This window comes from Cervus elaphus, chromosome 12 (genome assembly GCF_910594005.1).
Source record: "Cervus elaphus chromosome 12, mCerEla1.1, whole genome shotgun sequence".
Taxonomy (NCBI): domain Eukaryota; kingdom Metazoa; phylum Chordata; class Mammalia; order Artiodactyla; family Cervidae; genus Cervus; species Cervus elaphus.
The window spans coordinates 81,209,533-81,226,220 of NC_057826.1; the positions used below are offsets into that span (position 1 = coordinate 81,209,533).

General features: G+C 43.6%; 1 protein-coding gene across 17 annotated transcripts in view; it reads left to right on the forward strand.

The window, feature by feature from the left end:
- The window catches only part of PARP6 (poly(ADP-ribose) polymerase family member 6), a 33,479-nt gene extending 16,889 nt beyond the window's left edge, over positions 1-16,590 (forward strand). For 10 of the 17 annotated variants that reach the window (XM_043919696.1, XM_043919691.1, XM_043919693.1 and 7 more), the window contains 9 exons: positions 15-82; positions 1,492-1,540; positions 1,789-1,901; positions 2,648-2,720; positions 3,425-3,494; positions 8,809-8,888; positions 9,283-9,346; positions 9,515-9,599; positions 9,932-10,314. In XM_043919696.1, coding sequence (XP_043775631.1) covers positions 15-82; positions 1,492-1,540; positions 1,789-1,901; positions 2,648-2,720; positions 3,425-3,494; positions 8,809-8,888; positions 9,283-9,346; positions 9,515-9,599; positions 9,932-10,034 — 705 coding nt within the window. In that variant the 3' untranslated portion in view covers positions 10,035-10,314. Of the gene's footprint in view, positions 1-14; positions 83-1,491; positions 1,541-1,788; positions 1,902-2,647; positions 2,721-3,424; positions 3,495-8,808; positions 8,889-9,282; positions 9,347-9,514; positions 9,600-9,931; positions 10,315-16,073 lie in introns of those variants that run through there. The other 7 variants (XM_043919702.1, XM_043919698.1, XM_043919701.1 and 4 more) reach the window with 4 other exon arrangements.
- Positions 16,591-16,688: the final 98 nt, after the last annotated feature.

The window sequence follows — 16,688 nt, forward strand, 5'->3', positions numbered from 1 at the left end:
CCTTTGTCTTACAGGGCTCATATCTGGAAATCAAGAAGCAGATGGACAAGCTGGATCCCCTGGCCCATCCTCTCCTGCAGTGGTATGAGTAGAATGGTTCATCCTTCAGCAGTTGGGGGAATGGGGCATAGTATCAGACATGGAGCCTATACCTTCTCTTAGAGGTGGTTTCAACATCGTTCCTAAGATTATAGATATTATGGCTGCTTTTTCTTGGGATTTTATTGATACATCTGGTTTGGCTAGGAACTGGGATCCACCAAAAACCCCACAAGTTCTAATACAATGTTTCAGGTTCTCTTTAGTGTTTCTTGTTTGCCAGTAGGTTTTTGAGTGCTGCTTGCCTATAGGAATTAACACTTCATTTCATTTAGATTTTCTCTTCCTGCAGAGAGGTCTCTCTCCTTCTATCTACTCCCTTTCTGTATCTCAAGCCCTTCCCTGTTGATGTTGACTGTCCAGAGCCTTGGAGCACTATTACTACTCCCTGCTCTGAGCAAAGGTTCTGACCTTGTATTTCCTTTCTGCTTCCCTTCACTCCCTGCTCTCCCTCCCTGACCTTGATTTCTGTTTTCTCTTCTTGGCATAGCTTTCCCTTTCTAGCCTACTTTGCTCTGTCAGCTCAGCCTTTGATACTAGTACTTTTTCAGTGCACTGTGCTCCCTCTTGGCATGAGGAATGACCAGGCATAGGCCGTTCAGGGTGGCATCACAGGTACATGAGTGAAGCACACAGCCAGCCAGATAGCCACTCTGAGAGATGGTGCCCCTTGCTGAGTCCGCAGTGGCTCATGCCTTTGCTCTCTCCTGTCCTCTTGACTTCAGCGTACATACAGGCCAGTAGGTCCCTGAATTCTCAGGAAGTTCATTCTAGTTGCTTCTGTTTTTTTCTGCAGCTCAGACAATAACTGTCCATTCCCCCCATTTCTGAGAGCCTTCAGTCTTCCTCTGGGCTCAGATAGGATGGCTCCTGAGCCCCTGTGCTAAGACTCTAAATCCCAAATGTAAGTTGTCACCATCCTAACACAGACCCACCTCTCTAATTTTCTTTGGTAGCTGACCTCTTATGTTCTTCTTTTTGTTTCTTTACTTTTCTCTCCTTGGATGTAGCAGCCCACCTGCCACCCCTCTCTTTCTTTCATCTGTTGTTTACCCAGTAACTAGCTGGTCTCTGGTCAGTAACTTCTTTTACATTTTTATACACAAACATTACCACCCACAGGAATATCCAATAGTGTCCTGGCTTCATAGTTCAAACAACCCTGGAATCCTTGCTTATTCTCCAAGGGGCAGAGCAAGGCTGCTGCTTTGTTTAGGATGGCCTAACCACATGGAAATGGCAACCCACTCCAGTATTCTTGCCTGGAGAATCCCATGGATGAAGGAGCCTGGTGGGCTACAGTCCACGGGGTCGCAAAAAGTCGGACACGACTGAGCAACTTAACCACATGTTTATTCTGTCCTTTTTGTTTTTTTCTCTATTTTATCCTAGGATCATCTCTAGCAACAGGTCACACATTGTCAAACTACCTCTCAGCAGGGTAAGTGACCATTCTTCCTCTAAGCTCTCAATTTCTAGTGAAGGGCAAAGAGGGGATCCAAACTAGCTAATCACATTGGTCCTAGACCTGCCTAGTTAGACTTGTCCGTCAGCAGGGGTCTTTGGGCCAGTGCATATTTCCTTTATCTGGGATCAGTACAAGCCTGATTTGCTCCCTATCCCCAACCTTTCCCTCCCTGATCTCCCACTTCTGCTCTGTTTTCCTGGCCCCACCCCCACCCCGGGCAGCAGCTGAAGTTCATGCACACCTCACACCAGTTCCTCCTGCTGAGCAGCCCTCCTGCCAAGGAGGCTCGGTTCCGGACCGCCAAGAAGCTCTATGGCAGCACCTTTGCCTTCCAGTGAGGAGTGGGGCAGGGCTGGGGCTGGGTGCTGGATAAGGCAAAAATAATGGGGGGATGGGGGCAAGTTCACCTGAGGGATAGGAGTCTGTATGACCTACGTCCATCAACCAGTCAGTCAATGTATTAAATGCTATTGTGGTAGGTGCTATAGAGGATAAACATACTTAAGATATGATCTTTAATCTTAAGCTGTTTAAGATGTAGTTGAGGAGAAATTACATTTACATATAAAAAGGTGTGGTTGAAGGTAGATTGCAGGGATAGATTTGAAAACTGCTTTGAAGAAAATCAGCAAAAAAAAAAAAAAAAAAAGAAAATCAGCAATTTATGCCTGATTTTGAGAGAAGAGAGAAAAAAATAGATTAAGAGTAACTTAAAAGAGATGTGAAGTCATGATTGGAAGCCGTATTTGGCATCAGTGATAAACTCATTGAGTTTGAGATAAATTTGTTTAATTTGAAATATCAGGATGATAGGCAAATGAAACTATTGAACCAGCAATTGAGGATTTAGGATGGGACTGTTTGAAGCGTGGAAGAGAAGATAGGCCTGGATATTAAGATGTAAGGGTTAGCCATACACACAATCTTCCCGTAACTATATCCATGTGCATGTCCATCGCTGGCTTTATCTGTGTCCATCTTCATGTCCTGTGTGTGTGAGAATGGGTGGGAGTGGCAGTCTTGGCATTTTCTTGGGAGTTTGATTCCATGAGGAGACATGTATTCTACACTGCCTTACAGTGGGTCCCACATTGAGAACTGGCATTCGATCCTGCGCAATGGGCTGGTCAATGCATCCTACACCAAACTGCAGGTGAGGCTGTGCTCCTTTCCCCCTTCTCTCCACCTTCTCCCTGCCCCACTCGTTTTGGGGAAGTCTGCTCTAAAGTACTCAACTGTGTTTGCCTCGGCATCCTCAAACCCAGCCTTCTGTGAGGCTTTCCTAGGGAGGAAGTTGAAACTGTATGTATAGAATGAATATGGTGGTTGTATTTTGACCTGAGGCTGTGTTTTTAGCAGTGGGAATATAGCTGTAGGCAGAAATAGAAATTGCTGATTGCAATCACTGTGATCAATGAACCTGTTAGAGCTTTTCAATATATGTGACTACTCAGTCAGCGAGTTGATATAGGAGACTTATTTCTTTGTCCTGCAAGACTCCAAGGGATGATTATTATTCTTCCTTCTGGCTGCCTGTTCTGTATTCATTTTTAGAGGGCAGGGATCTGCATATGTACCCAGGCCTATGGCAGGAGCATGGGTTCTGAGTAACTGACTCAGTGGCTATGCCACTCATCACTCTCCAAGGCATCAGTATCTAGTATTTCATAGGCAAAGGTGTTAACCTGCATCCACTTTTCAGCTAATCAGCTTTTCAGGAGTAGGTGCCTAAAGTTATCTGAATGAGTGAGAAGATTAAATGGAGGGACAGAGGGCTGGATAAGCCTTGTGGCTGCCTAATACACAGCCATGGGAGGGCCCAGGCTCATATTGCTCATCCTGGTGTTTCCCTGCAAGCTGCATGGAGCAGCCTATGGCAAAGGCATCTACCTGAGCCCCATCTCCAGTATTTCCTTTGGATACTCAGGTAAGAAATAATCTTTGGCCACATTGCCTCTATTTACATTGCATCCATTTTGTGAATACATAAACCTATGCTGTCTCCTCTTCCATCATGGACACTTGGTCTGTGTCAGCTCTCTCCCCAGTCGTGGATACATAATCTTTCTCTTTTTTCTTTCGTTAGGAATTTAGATTATTTCTGTGGTGAGGCCAATTATCTCCCTTTCTCGTAGATATCCTCTTCTTCATGAATAAAACCATTCACTGTGGGACCTTAGCCCTAGGAATGGGTTAAGGAATTACTGGGAGATGACTCTAGACTCTCTGGAGAACACGTTTTTGGTGCTGACAATAGCCTGTCAGATTGTGTATGTGCACACATGGATGCAAGTTGATACATGAATGCACTTGAAGTCTTGAGTCCCTTCCACTGGCTTATATTTCTGGAGACATGGTTCTCCTCCCTGTCAGCCACTTTTTAAAATTTAAACTGTCTGTAATTATACACTATTAGTCACATTGAATGCAAGAGGAAGCATTTTATTCCAAAGATAAGGTATGAGCAACATCCAGATTCTAGTTAGGAGATGAGTCCCACTTTGTCCAGCTCAGAAAAGAAATCTGACTTAGCTTTCTCATTGTTAGAAGTTTATATCTGAGTTCTTCTCAGTCTTTTTCAGTTCAGGTTCTGTATAGTCTTTGTATAAGAGAAAGCCACCATATAGTCTCATGTCTACCATATGAAGGGGCCAGTGCTAGATTCTTTATAGATTTAGTATTCTCCATTAATGTAACTGTTACAAAAATAAGAACACTTAGCTCCAGAATAACAGAACTATAATGGAAAGGTCTCTAATGACACAATAAACCAAACAAAGAAGAAGAAAGGAGATAATATAAATAAGAATCAAAATTAATGAAAAAAGAACAGGTACAATGGATAGGCCCCCCAAAAAACGAAAAGATGGTTCTTTTAAAGAACTAACAAAACAGATAAACCTGGGTAGATTGACTAAGAAGAAAAAGAGCAGCATTAAATAATATGAATAAAAAAGGGAACATAATTACAGATATAGCAAAGTTTTATTTATTTTTACTTTTTATTACTATTATTATTTTTTTGGCTGCACCACACGGCATGTGGAATCTTAGTTCCCTGACCAGGGATCAAGCCTGCATTTCCAGCATTGGAAGCCCAGAGTCTTAACCACTGAACTGACAGGGAAGTCCCAAAATTTTAAAAGCTAATAGAATTCTGTCAACTTTATGCAAATGATTTGAAAACTTTGTCAAGATGGATAAATCCCTAAAAAAATATAACTTAACAAAACTGATTCAAGAAGATATAGAAAACCTGAATAGCTCTAACATAAAAGACATTGAAATAGTAGTTTAAATTTTTCACAACAAAACAAAAACCTTGCCAAATCCAAGTAATTTTACAAGTGGATCTTAAGTCAAACTGAAAAGAACAAATTATCCCAATCTTAAACAGAATCATCCAGAGAATACAATAAGATGGAATTACAAATCATAAAAGATTGGTAAATTTGATTTTATTGAAATTATAAGTTTCTGTTAATCAGAAGACACCTTAAAAAGGCAGCTTACAAACTAGGAGAAGACATTTGCAACACATGTAACTACAAAAGATTAGTAATAAAAGTGCATTATAAATTCTTGCAAATAAGAAAAAGACAACCCAATTTAAAAAATAGGCAAATAAAACAGGCTAGTCACTAAAGAAATGACCAAAAATATGAGCAGCTACTCAGCCTCTATTAATCAAGGAAGTAAAGGCAAGACCAAAATGACATACCATTTAGCACCTATGTGGATTGGCAAGAATTAAAAAATCCAGTAATACTTCTGATTGTACCAAAGGTTGTAGATCAGCAGGATATCTTTTATTGCTTATGGAATATAAATTGGTACAGTCACTTTGGAAAACAGTTTGGTGTTACATTTCATAAAGCTTGAGAAATATTATCCCTGTAACCAAGCATTTTCATTTCTGAATATGTGCATTCAAAGGTGTATAGTATTGTTTGCAACAACAAATCTTAGAAAAACAACTCATACTCATCATCAGGAGAAGGGATAAATACATCATGATCTATTCTGACAATAGATGATTCAGCAATGACAGTGAACCAACAGTGGCATTCAACAACATGGAAAAAATGTTAGTAAATAATGGTTGAATTGAAAAAAAAAAGGCAAAAGGCAAAGGACTACTGTATGATGCCTTTTTTTATATTGCCCCAAAGTAAACAAAATTATTTAGCTATGTGTGTGTGTGATAAAACTAAAGGAAAAAGAAGAAAAATAACAACCTAAATTTCAGAATAGTGGGTATCTCCCAAGTGGAGGCAGATATTGGGATAGGGTTAGGAGCACTTAGATCTAAGTCACTGATAATATTTTAGTTCTTACGTCTGTTCCTAGTTCATTGTCCTGTTAAGCAAATGATAGTATGTCTATGAGTAATCCACAAAGGGTAGGTGCCCAGTGAATATTTATTGAATATGTGAATGAATCTTATTCTGTGTGTCCAAAGTAGGGGTGGGATTGGGGTAGTCTTGGCTTTATTTAGATACCACAATTTTTATCTTTGTCCCAGCCTAAGCTTCTCTCAAATTAATCCCTTATTTTAAATAGTGAGTCTCTTGGCTTCTGGTGGCCACAAAATTCTTTTTTGTTGTCTGTTTTTTCCCTATTCTCCTCTCCCATTGGCCTTTGTTTACTACTGAGTGCCTGAATACCTTTAGTTATCAGATGGAGCTAGGAATCTCTATTGACTTCTTAACTTTCTTCATTTACTGATTATGTAAAAACGAGTCATATGGCACCATCCTTCTCCCTCCAAAGGTTGATTTTAGATACAAAATACCATGTTTTTCTATTGTAGCTATATAATAGCTACATTTTGTTCATTTTGTTCAATCTCTTACTACTTTTCAGATAAAGTAGATACACAGAAAAGTCAAATGACTTTTCTTGGGTCACACGGATCTAACTAGCAGAGTTAGGACTGGAATCCAGTTCTCCTGACTTTTAGGCCAGTGTTCTTATCATTATATTGGACTGACAGGGCAGGCTTTGCTTGAATAACTGATTTTCTGAGGCCCCCATGGATATGTGAGAGTGTTCTTATCATTATATTGGACCGACAGGGCAGGCTTTGCTTGAATAACTGATTTTCTGAGGGCCCCATGGATATGTGAGAGTGTTCTTATCATTATATTGGACTGACAGGGCAGGCTTTGCTTGAATAACTGGTTTTCTGAGGGCCCCACGGATATGTGAGAGTCTCTAACTCTGGATGGGATGTGTGTAAATGTCTGACTTATAGCATATAACTAACTCTGTCTTCTTTGTATGTTTCCTTCTACCCTTTTCTGCTCTAGTTTTTTGTATTTTCCCTCAGGGTATCCAAGTCCCTTCTGAGGGGTCATTGTAAATAGAGAGCATCCATTTGACTAGCGGAGCCTCTAAAGACTTGGCCATAGTGTGCAGGTTAAAATGAGGAAGAGTGGGAAAGGAGATGGTAAGCCCCATCTGCTTGTTTAGTCATGTTTAGAAACATCACAAGTATATACTCTGGACACCGCGCAACCAGCGAGTCTTCTGGCCTCTGGGTTCTCTGTGTGTCTGGTGTCAGGAAACCAAGAGAAGATGATCGGGGTTATTACAGTCAGCACAGTGCACGGCAGGACTGGGATGGAAGAAGATGTGAATTACATCATAAGGGCCACCTCTAAGACCAGCCATAGAAATCAGATTGTTCTCTCAGCCTCTGAGGTAGAACCTGAATGGGAATTTTACTCAGAACCATGCCCTGAAATACCCAGGCTGAGAAGGTTATCATGTTTGGATGGAGAGCTAAACCTAATTAAGGCTAATGAATAAGTTGGAAACAGAGGATGGTGGGGATTCCTATAGGAGAAAGAAATTGGCAGTTCAAATCTTGAGGTTCTCATTGCCTTAACTTTTATTCAAGCCATAAATCTGTCATGGGGCTTCAGTGTGAGTGCATGATGAATTGACAGCCTGAGTAGTGAAGAATGTCAGGCCAGTGGTTATCATCCTTGCTTCTATAATACCATGGTTACCACAAAACCAAGACTTGGAACAGAGTGGAGTTAGTCATAATAGAAAGTGCCGGGGTGACCGTGCTTCTGGTCTGCAGTAATAGCATCATTTCCCATCTTCATCTCCCTCTCTGGTCTCATGGTCTCATACACACATACACAGACTCACCCCTTACTTTGATAAGGCTGGGCCTGTGATAAAGCTGAATACAGAGACTGGAATCCTAATCATGGGACAGAAAGAGTTGGGAATAGGGGCCCACAAGCACTGTTTCATATCTTAACAGTAAGAGTCCAGAGTGAGTCTCTAAATGTTATAAACAGGGCTGTTCAATGAGGGTTAAGGATGGTGGAGGATTTATGGATTTAAATAAGATGAAAGCAAGTAAATTGGCATCTCCTCCTCAAGTCTGGGAAGACTTTCTGAAGGAAGCAGGACTCTTCAGGGTAGTTACCATTGTGGTTACCTGTGGAAAATGATTCGTCAGTTGCCTGTTCTGCCTTCTCCCTTTAGTCTGAATGACTCTGGTCAGAGCTCTTTATGTCACTGCAACTGGAGCAGATCTGATGTGCTCTGCTCGCTTTCTTCCACTCATTTCACTCAGCCTGGCATCGGACCTGAAATGTTGATGTCACCACTCTCCTAGGCCCCTCATTCCTTGCTCATTTCACCTCTTACTCCCTATCTCAGAATCCGTCAGTGATTCCTTGATGCTCTCAGGATAAACTCCGGTTGCCTTAACATGGCCTACAAGGCCTGCTTGATCTTATCCTAGCTTACCTCTTCCCCCCATCATCTCTCATCACTTCTCTGCCATTGACCATGCTCCATACAAACTAAGGTACACTACTGTGTCTTTCTTCCAGGCCTTGCATGTCCTGTTATCTTGGCCTAGAACACTTCCTTCCTCTTCATTTAGCTAACTCTTCCTAATTCAATAGTTCTTAGCCTCGCTGTCGCCAGGAAGCCCTCTTCAAACCTGTGGGCTAGGCTAGTTCCCCTCCTCTGGCTCACTCAGTACTCTGTATCATCCCCATCATAACCCCTACCATGCTGTGTCATGATTATTTGTTCCTTTCCTGTAATCTCCATCAGGCTAAATTCTGTGAGGGCAGATATACTGTTTGCTTTATTCATTGCTGTGTTACCAAGTGTCTCTAGCTCCAGTGCCTGGCACATAGTAGGCACTAGTAAATATTTGATGAAGGAATGGGTGAATGAACTGGCTTGTTTTTCTGTGACAGGAATGGGAAAAGGACAGCACAGGATGCCCTCCAAAGATGAGCTCGTCCAGAGATACAACAGAATGAATACCATCCCCCAGGTATTATTAGTTGCCCTTGTTCCACTGAGGCAGGACACGTCCCCTTGGATAAGTTTAGGCTACAGAGTTGAATGGGGAAACATTGGTAGTGATGAGGGTGGGTGGCTTATAGATCATTTCAAGCAATCAGATATGTTCTAAGAGGAACCGATTTCCAGAGTCATTTGTGGCTTCAGTCATGAGTATGAGAACAGAGACTGAGTTTATTAAATCCAATGACATGAAAATGTAAAGATGGAAGCTTGGACTCATCCAGACGGATTATGAAAATCAGAAATTTTGGGAGGCGGCTGGAAGCCCAGGATATCCCAGGCCCCACCCTGCTAACTACGACCAGTTAACTCACCTCTCTAGGGAAAACTGTAACCATCTACCTGGCTCTGTTCTCTCCTAGACCCGATCCATTCAGTCAAGGTTCCTGCAGAGTCGGAATCTAAATTGTATAGCACTTTGTGAAGGTAGGTAGCTCACCCAGTCCCTGTTTTGTGGGTGCCCACTTTTATTTCTGGTGCCACGTTAGCACATGATCCAGCCAAGGGTGATGTTGAAGCATCTTACCTCCCCCCCCCGCCTGGACTCTCTGACCCAAGCATTATACCTATAACTTCTGGCCCTTCTCTTCCCAGTGATTACATCTAAGGACCTCCAGAAGCATGGGAACATCTGGGTGTGCCCTGTGTCCGACCATGTCTGCACACGGTTCTTCTTTGTGTAAGTCTAGGAGGGTACCTTGGGAATTACTTGGAGAAGTGAGGGTGAGAGCACAATGATATGGACTACTGGGAAAGTCTGTTTCTGTTATTGGAGATGTCCCTGGCTATCTGAGTAGAGCCAGAACTGGGACTTTCCCCTTGGAGGATGAGGATGGGTATAAATCAAGGTCTGTTTAGAGAAAACCAGATAAACTCTTCCACCCTAAAGAGTAGCAAGAAAGGGTTTTGTTTTGGGATGGGATGGCCACACCCCTAAATGCAGGTCCATGGGTTGACATTATTTTGGTATTGGTCTCCCTCTTATGCTCACGTTTGCATTATCTTTGGCAGATATGAGGATGGTCAGGTGGGCGATGCCAACATTAATACTCAGGACCCCAAGATACAGAAGGAAATCATGCGTGTGATCGGAACTCAGGTTTACACAAACTGAGGGGGCCCCAGCCCTCGTACCACCCCTGTTCCCCCAGGATCCATCTGCCCTCATAAAAGGGCTCAGGAGCAGCAGACAAGTCTGCCCTGAGGAATCAAGGGGCCATTACCAAGGGGCAGGAAAAAGATAGACGAGGCGGCCTTCCTGGTGGTGGTGGAGATTGACCCAGGAACCACTCCACATTTGGATGGCCCAGACTGACTCCTTACCCTGGTTTTCCCAGTTGAACTTCACCCTGTTTGTAAATAAAACAATAAAATGGAAGGTGCTGTGGACTGGATATGATCACTGTGGTCTGACTAGCCTTGGCCCAGCACCTGCTGCCCCAAGCCCCCAGATGGGGGTAGGGGTGGGGAGAGGGGAACATCACGGGGGCTGGGACTATTTATGTTGGATGGAGTCAGAGCTAAGTCCGTCTAGTATAGTATCCTGTAGATCTGTCAGCATTTTATTCAACGGATTAGATAAAGGAAACTTATGCATATGACACAAACTGAGAATGATACAGAATATCACTGGTGACTCTTCTTCAAGATTTAAAAGGACCATTGAGGCCACAGTAGCTCAGATTTCCTATCTTTAGGACCTCTATTTTCTGCACAAAACCTATCCTCTCCTTTGCACTATATCTTGGTGGCTGGGCCCTACTCTCTTCCTCCTCCTCCTCCCAGCTATTTCTTTGGGATAAGGGAGGTGGAGGGAGAGCTGACAGCTCTCTAACTTGAAATCCAGTTTCCTTTAATGAAACAAAATCCAGATTCTTCAAAGTTAGCAATGTGAGAGAAGACAGCTGTTTCTCTGAACATCTAATTTTTCAGTGAAAGCCATCTCCTTGTTGAAATTCTCACTGCCAACCTTCTGGCCTTCAGGCTGTGCTCCATGTACCTAAAACCCTAAAGTTCTAAGAGACAAGTTGGACATTGCCAGTTTTACGAACTGTTAATGAAGAAAAACAGGAATATAAGCACAGAGACTACAAAAAGCTTTAAACAAGCCTGACTTTCAAGTATTGGCTTTTTAAAAATTGTTACAGCTTCTTGATTTATACGGCCTGTACTAGACTACCTGTTGTCTTTCATTATAGGTGTGTGCTTAGTCATTGGTTTGTCCGACTCCCTGTGACTCCATGGACTTCTCTGTCCATGGTATTTTCCAGGCAAGAATATTGAAGTAGGTTGCCATTTCCTACTCCAGGGGATCTTCCTGACCCAGAAATCAAACCCACATCTCGTGCGTTAGCAGGTGGAGTCTTTACCCCTGAGCCACCTGGAAATCCCCCATTAGGCAGTCCATCCTAACTGAAATTCCAGCCTCCTTGAAGGATCCTTGCAGCTCATCTGTATAGTATCAGAGATAGTTAACATTTTTCAGTTCTTATTAGGTAGGTGCTGGGCATTGTGCTAAGCGCTTTTAATACTTTGCTAATACCTTGGCTTACTATGTTCTTGGTATTGTTGTAAGCGTTGTACACATGCGGACTAAAATAATTCTGTAAACAAGCCTATGAAGTAGATGCCATTATTCCCATTTTGTAGATGAGAAAGCAGACACAAAGGATAAGCAATATGTCCATATTCCATAGCTAGTGACAGGCAGCCTGACTCCGGAACTGCTGTTCTGTTTCTATGCTATGTAGCCTTTCAAACTTTACATTATTTTTTGATTTAAACTTGACAACAAAGATGGAAGATAGGTTTTTTTAAAGGGATCTTAAATAACATGGGTAACGTCTCCCAACTGGTTAGTGGCCATGCTGGGTTTTTAACTAGAGTTGCTCAACTCCAGGACCTGAGCTCTTAACACTTTTTTACTTCTGCAGGGATTCTCAAACTGCTCCCACTAGTGTTCCAGCAATTGAACCTAGGTGCTTGGCTAGACAGCATTTTTGTTCAACTTTCAGCAATTGTGGATAGATTTTTTTTTCTCATTTGTAACCATTTCTTACAGTTCTTATCAGTGGCATCTGATAAAACGAGTACTAGCAAATGATGGAATGAGAAGTAATAAACAGACAGTGTGTGTTACCAGAAAAACTCAAAGAAACCTGAGCTGGCCTCATGGGAATCACTTTCTTAATAGCATATGCACAATAGTCTCTTAATGCCAATAAAACTAATGAAATTAAATATACTATTTTATAGTATTCTACATAGTAGCAATAGGACTTTTTGAATCTGAGAAGTCTGAAAGCCATATAACCGTATCTGAAAAAATTCAAAACATGTACACTGTAAAACAAGCCTAATAAAAACCCGCAGCATTCCTTTAACAAGAATGATTTTATTGCAGGGAAAATTGCATGGGGCCCTGAGTTTCTGGAGGGGAATCCTCCTACAGCCTGGAGTGGGAGTTGAAGGATTGCTCCTTCCTCCCACCCAGGCCTGGCCGCCTTGGAGTTGGGGTGGTGGAGCCTGTGAAAGCCAGGTCTGAGCAGTAGATCCTCCTTCACCAAAGCCAGTACAGACACTATGCACAGAGGTTGATGGTTGCTTCCTACCTTCCACGTAGTCCTGGACTCAAGCTGCCTTATTCGGTTAGACCTGGACATGCTGTGTTAGGGCTAGGGCCATGTAAACAACTGTGTTCTTCAATTAGTTCCAGGTGGAGAGTAGATGGCTGTGATTTCTGGATTGGAAACTTAAAACTCCTAGAGTTTAGCCTTCCACTTCCCTCTCACAGTAATTTTCCACTTTCCAGGCAGGGCGTGGCCATGACTCAGTTTGTGGTGAGAATGTGGCCATCCATAGGGAGGAGCCTTCTGCATTCTGCCTTTCATTCTGGGGAGAGGAAGGGAAGAGTCTGGTGCTGAGTCATAACCGGGTTACTTACCAGCTTCTCATAGGAAGGATTCTGAGATGGAGGTCTCAGCTTCTGGGATCAGTTTGGGAGTGGCGGGGAGGAAGCTTCAGGGGTCATGTAATTCCTTCAGAGCCCTTCTCCCCCAGAAGAGGGGTGGGGGAAAATAAAGCAATTCATTTGAAGGGGCAGCAGTCTCTCTGGAATATAGAATTTTCCACAGCTATTTCAGAGTCACCCTCCAGTGGGCCCAAAGACGTCACCCTTTAAGTTAAAGCATTGCCTACAAAAATTATTTTATCTAGGAGAGACACCAAAGTCGTCTTTGTCCTAGCTATGCTCTTCCAAGGATAAGTGGGTCCAGTTAGCTGGTAGCCAGCGAGCATGGAGGTGGAGACTAAAATATGGTGGCAAGGAAAATGTGGATTATGATGGCACTGCAGCAGGAGGACTTCCTAGGGAGGGGGCATTGGATCTATTGTTTGCTGATGCCTTTCTTTTTTTTGGCAAAACTTCTCTAGTCTATGTTATTTTTTGGCCACAACAAGGAGCATGCGGCATCCTTAGTTCCCCAGTCAGGAGTTGAATCCATGCTGCCTGCAGTGGAAGTGTAGACTCTTAACCACCGGACCTTCATAGAAATCCCATTGATACCTTTCTTGGTCTTCTAAGTCTTGATTACTTTGGGGGACTGGGGTCTGCTTACCATTCCACTTGCATCATAAGGAGTCTGAGCTCTGGCTACGCTTGTCAGGGAAAAAAGAGAGAGCCCAGGCCTCCATGGGAGTGGCTTGGTGGATAGGACCAACCCGCCCTAAGGAAGCTTTGTCCTGTGATTACTAACAGTTCTGGGCTGGAGAAAAACTGTTGGAGGTCCTGTTGGCTGAGGCAGTGAGATGACCTGGAATGAACAAGGAATCCTCAGGAATCTCCCTTTTCTTAGTGCTGATAAGGCATTTCCTTAGGAGGGGGAACTTAGAGACACAGTTGCATTCAGAAAACATTTGTTTACTGTCCCTTTCCCCTGGAATGGCCTTCCTAGTGCCCATCTCTGTGGTAACAGCCCTCCAAGTCTCCTCCTCCATGAATCTTTTCCTTCCCCAAAAGACGACCTGTTCCCTTTATCCCTTAACTCCATGTCTTCCTTCCAGGATTTGTTTGGGGGAGACTCAGAAATTAAGGTTTTCTGCCACCCTGGTGGGCCTGAAGAGATCTTGGGAATTGGAAGGAAGGCACTGAAGAAATTAAAAAGTCTACTTTTTAACAGTAGACTGGAAAGGGTATATGAAGTCCAAAGTGGTAAGCACTTCTAATCTGACATCCAGGCCAGTGGGCTGCCCTGGAAACCTGTGTTGGCCTGAGAGAAGTAACACTGCTGTTTCAGGCAGAGGCCAAGAGGTCACTTAATGGTAAAACCTGTAACCTTACCTTCTTCACCAGGGCCAAAGCTTGTCTTTAGGCTCTAGAGTTGTTTGGGGATTGTTTGCTGACACACCTACCTTGCAAGGGAGTCCAAATGACCATCAAGAGTTAAATTCCAGATTCTGTGATTCTGTGGCTGAAAATCCAAACAGGTAACAAACACAGCAGTCAACACTCTCACTCGCTCACACCTCAGTCCAGTGAACCTAGCAGCCGCTCCTCCTATCCTGCTAGCCCGTGGGCACAGTGGAATGGATGGAAGCAGAGCCTAACTTAAGGGGGAGGGGGGCGGGAGTGGTCTGTATCCTCCCTCAGCCTCCCCAGTTTCCTGTAGCCCTGGGGTTGCTTGTTGCTGGGTCAGAGGAAAAAAGGTTCATTTCAGGAGGATGGCTCAGAGAAGGGCAAACCCAGTTAACTGAATTGAGACCAATGTTCTGGCACTAGTCACAAGGAAAAACCTCCAGAGCTAGTGAATTCTCCGAGGATGCCTGTTGAGCCCTGTGCTATACTCATTCACATACATCAACTATCAAACTACACCCGATGGAGCTAGAATTGTCTGCAGGTTGGGTTTAAGGAACTGGACTCACACTAAATTACAGGATATGATTATAGGGCTAGTGAGTGGAATTGGAACTAAATGTGATGGAACCCATGCTTGCTTCTATACTAAGCTGCTTCTCAGCACAGTATTGACAGTCACCTTAAACTCTGACAGATTTTCACTATGCATCTAATATGAGCAAAAATATAGTCCATTAGTGTCTGTGAAAGTTTCATTAACAGATATATTTTTTAACTATTAAAGTTTTAATTGTGTATTGGGGTAGAGCCAGTTAACAATGCTGTGAGAGTTTCAGATGAACAGCAGAGGGACTCAGCCATTCATATACATGTATTCATTCTCTCCCAAGCTCCCCTCCCATCCAGGCTGCCACATAATATTGGGCAGAGTTCCCTGTGCTATACAGTAGGTCCTTGTTGGTTATTCATGGACAGCATTTTTATAACTGCTGGAAGACCAAAATCTGCAACTGAAGTGCAATAGTTTGCCATCAACTCTCCAGTTTAATACATGTGCTTTTCAATCATGGGAATATATCTAGATATAGATCTTTAAAATGCAACATAGTCCAGCACGGGCCAGAACATTGCCCCTCTAGTGTTGTTCAACACTGTACTTTGTTCATCTTTAGCTGATGGGCCAATATGGCCACTTAAGCCACCCTCTTTCTCTGGATAGAGAAGAATCTGATTCCCTCTGGTAAAGCATGATTTTTTTTCCCTGTCAGCAACTTCATGAGCTCTTACAACCTCAATAAGGAAGCATTCCCTTCCTCTCTGCAACTGAGGGAACCAGAAACAGCTTATAGAAGAGATTAAAATATTTTATCTTAAATTAATGTTGTTACTTTTTGTCAGCTTATCTGAGCTAACAGGAAAGCATAATTAAGTCCTGTGATTCAGCTACAGGCAGGGTGTCTGCCTGAGCGGGTCACACCCATTGGTCTCTCTTTTCCAGGAAAAGCAAAGAACCTAATAGTATTCGAGATTTTTAACATTGTATCTGCTCTCAAAATTTGGCTGAAAGGAGGCAAGAGTTGCCAGTTGCTTCGTTGATAACTGCTGTGATCACTAGGAAATCAGAAAATGCCTTAAGGAAAAATACAAGAAAAGCTCCAACAATATTGATTTAAATACACAAGGTTGAAAACAGAAATTCTGACTTCGGCAGAGATTATGGGATCTAACGTTCTGACATTCCTGATATGGTCAGTTCTGCACTAATATTAATACCTTCTATTCACTTTTTACTCTCAGGCACTCGCTCCGCAGGACTCCAGTCCCTACTAAAGTCTTCACGTGGCCTCTACTTGTCCTCCTTTGTTCTAAACCCTAAGAACAAAAGGGCCTCGCGGTCCCGCTCCTAGCACACTCCGCCCTCCCGCGTTCTCCCCGCCCTCCCGCGTTCTACCCCCGTTCCAGTGTCGGAGCCCCTCCTAAGGCGGCCCGGACCTCCAACCATCCCATGAGTCTACATCCCCCACCCCATCTCTGACTGTTCGGTTTAGTCTTCCGGGCGTGCGCTGGGGCGGGCACCCGGGCCAGGGGATTGCTCCCCGGGGACCCATAAACCTGGGCACTATCTGGGTAGGCCAGGGCCACTCAGCTGGGGTGGCCTGGGCCAAGGGTCAAAAGAAGACCTGGCCCAGCATTCCAAGTTGGCCGCAACAGGTGGCCCGGGCGCCGGGGGGTCTGGGAAGGAGGTCTCCAGAGCTCCGAGGGCGGGTCCTCCTGTCCCGCCGCTTCCCCATTGGGCCCTAATTAGTCTCAACGCTGCGAGTTTTACTTTTCGTGTCCTTCCGCCACGGAATGTAGTCCTCCCTCAAAGGGCAACCTGATTCTCCCGTTCCGCCCCCGCGGCACTTCCTACTG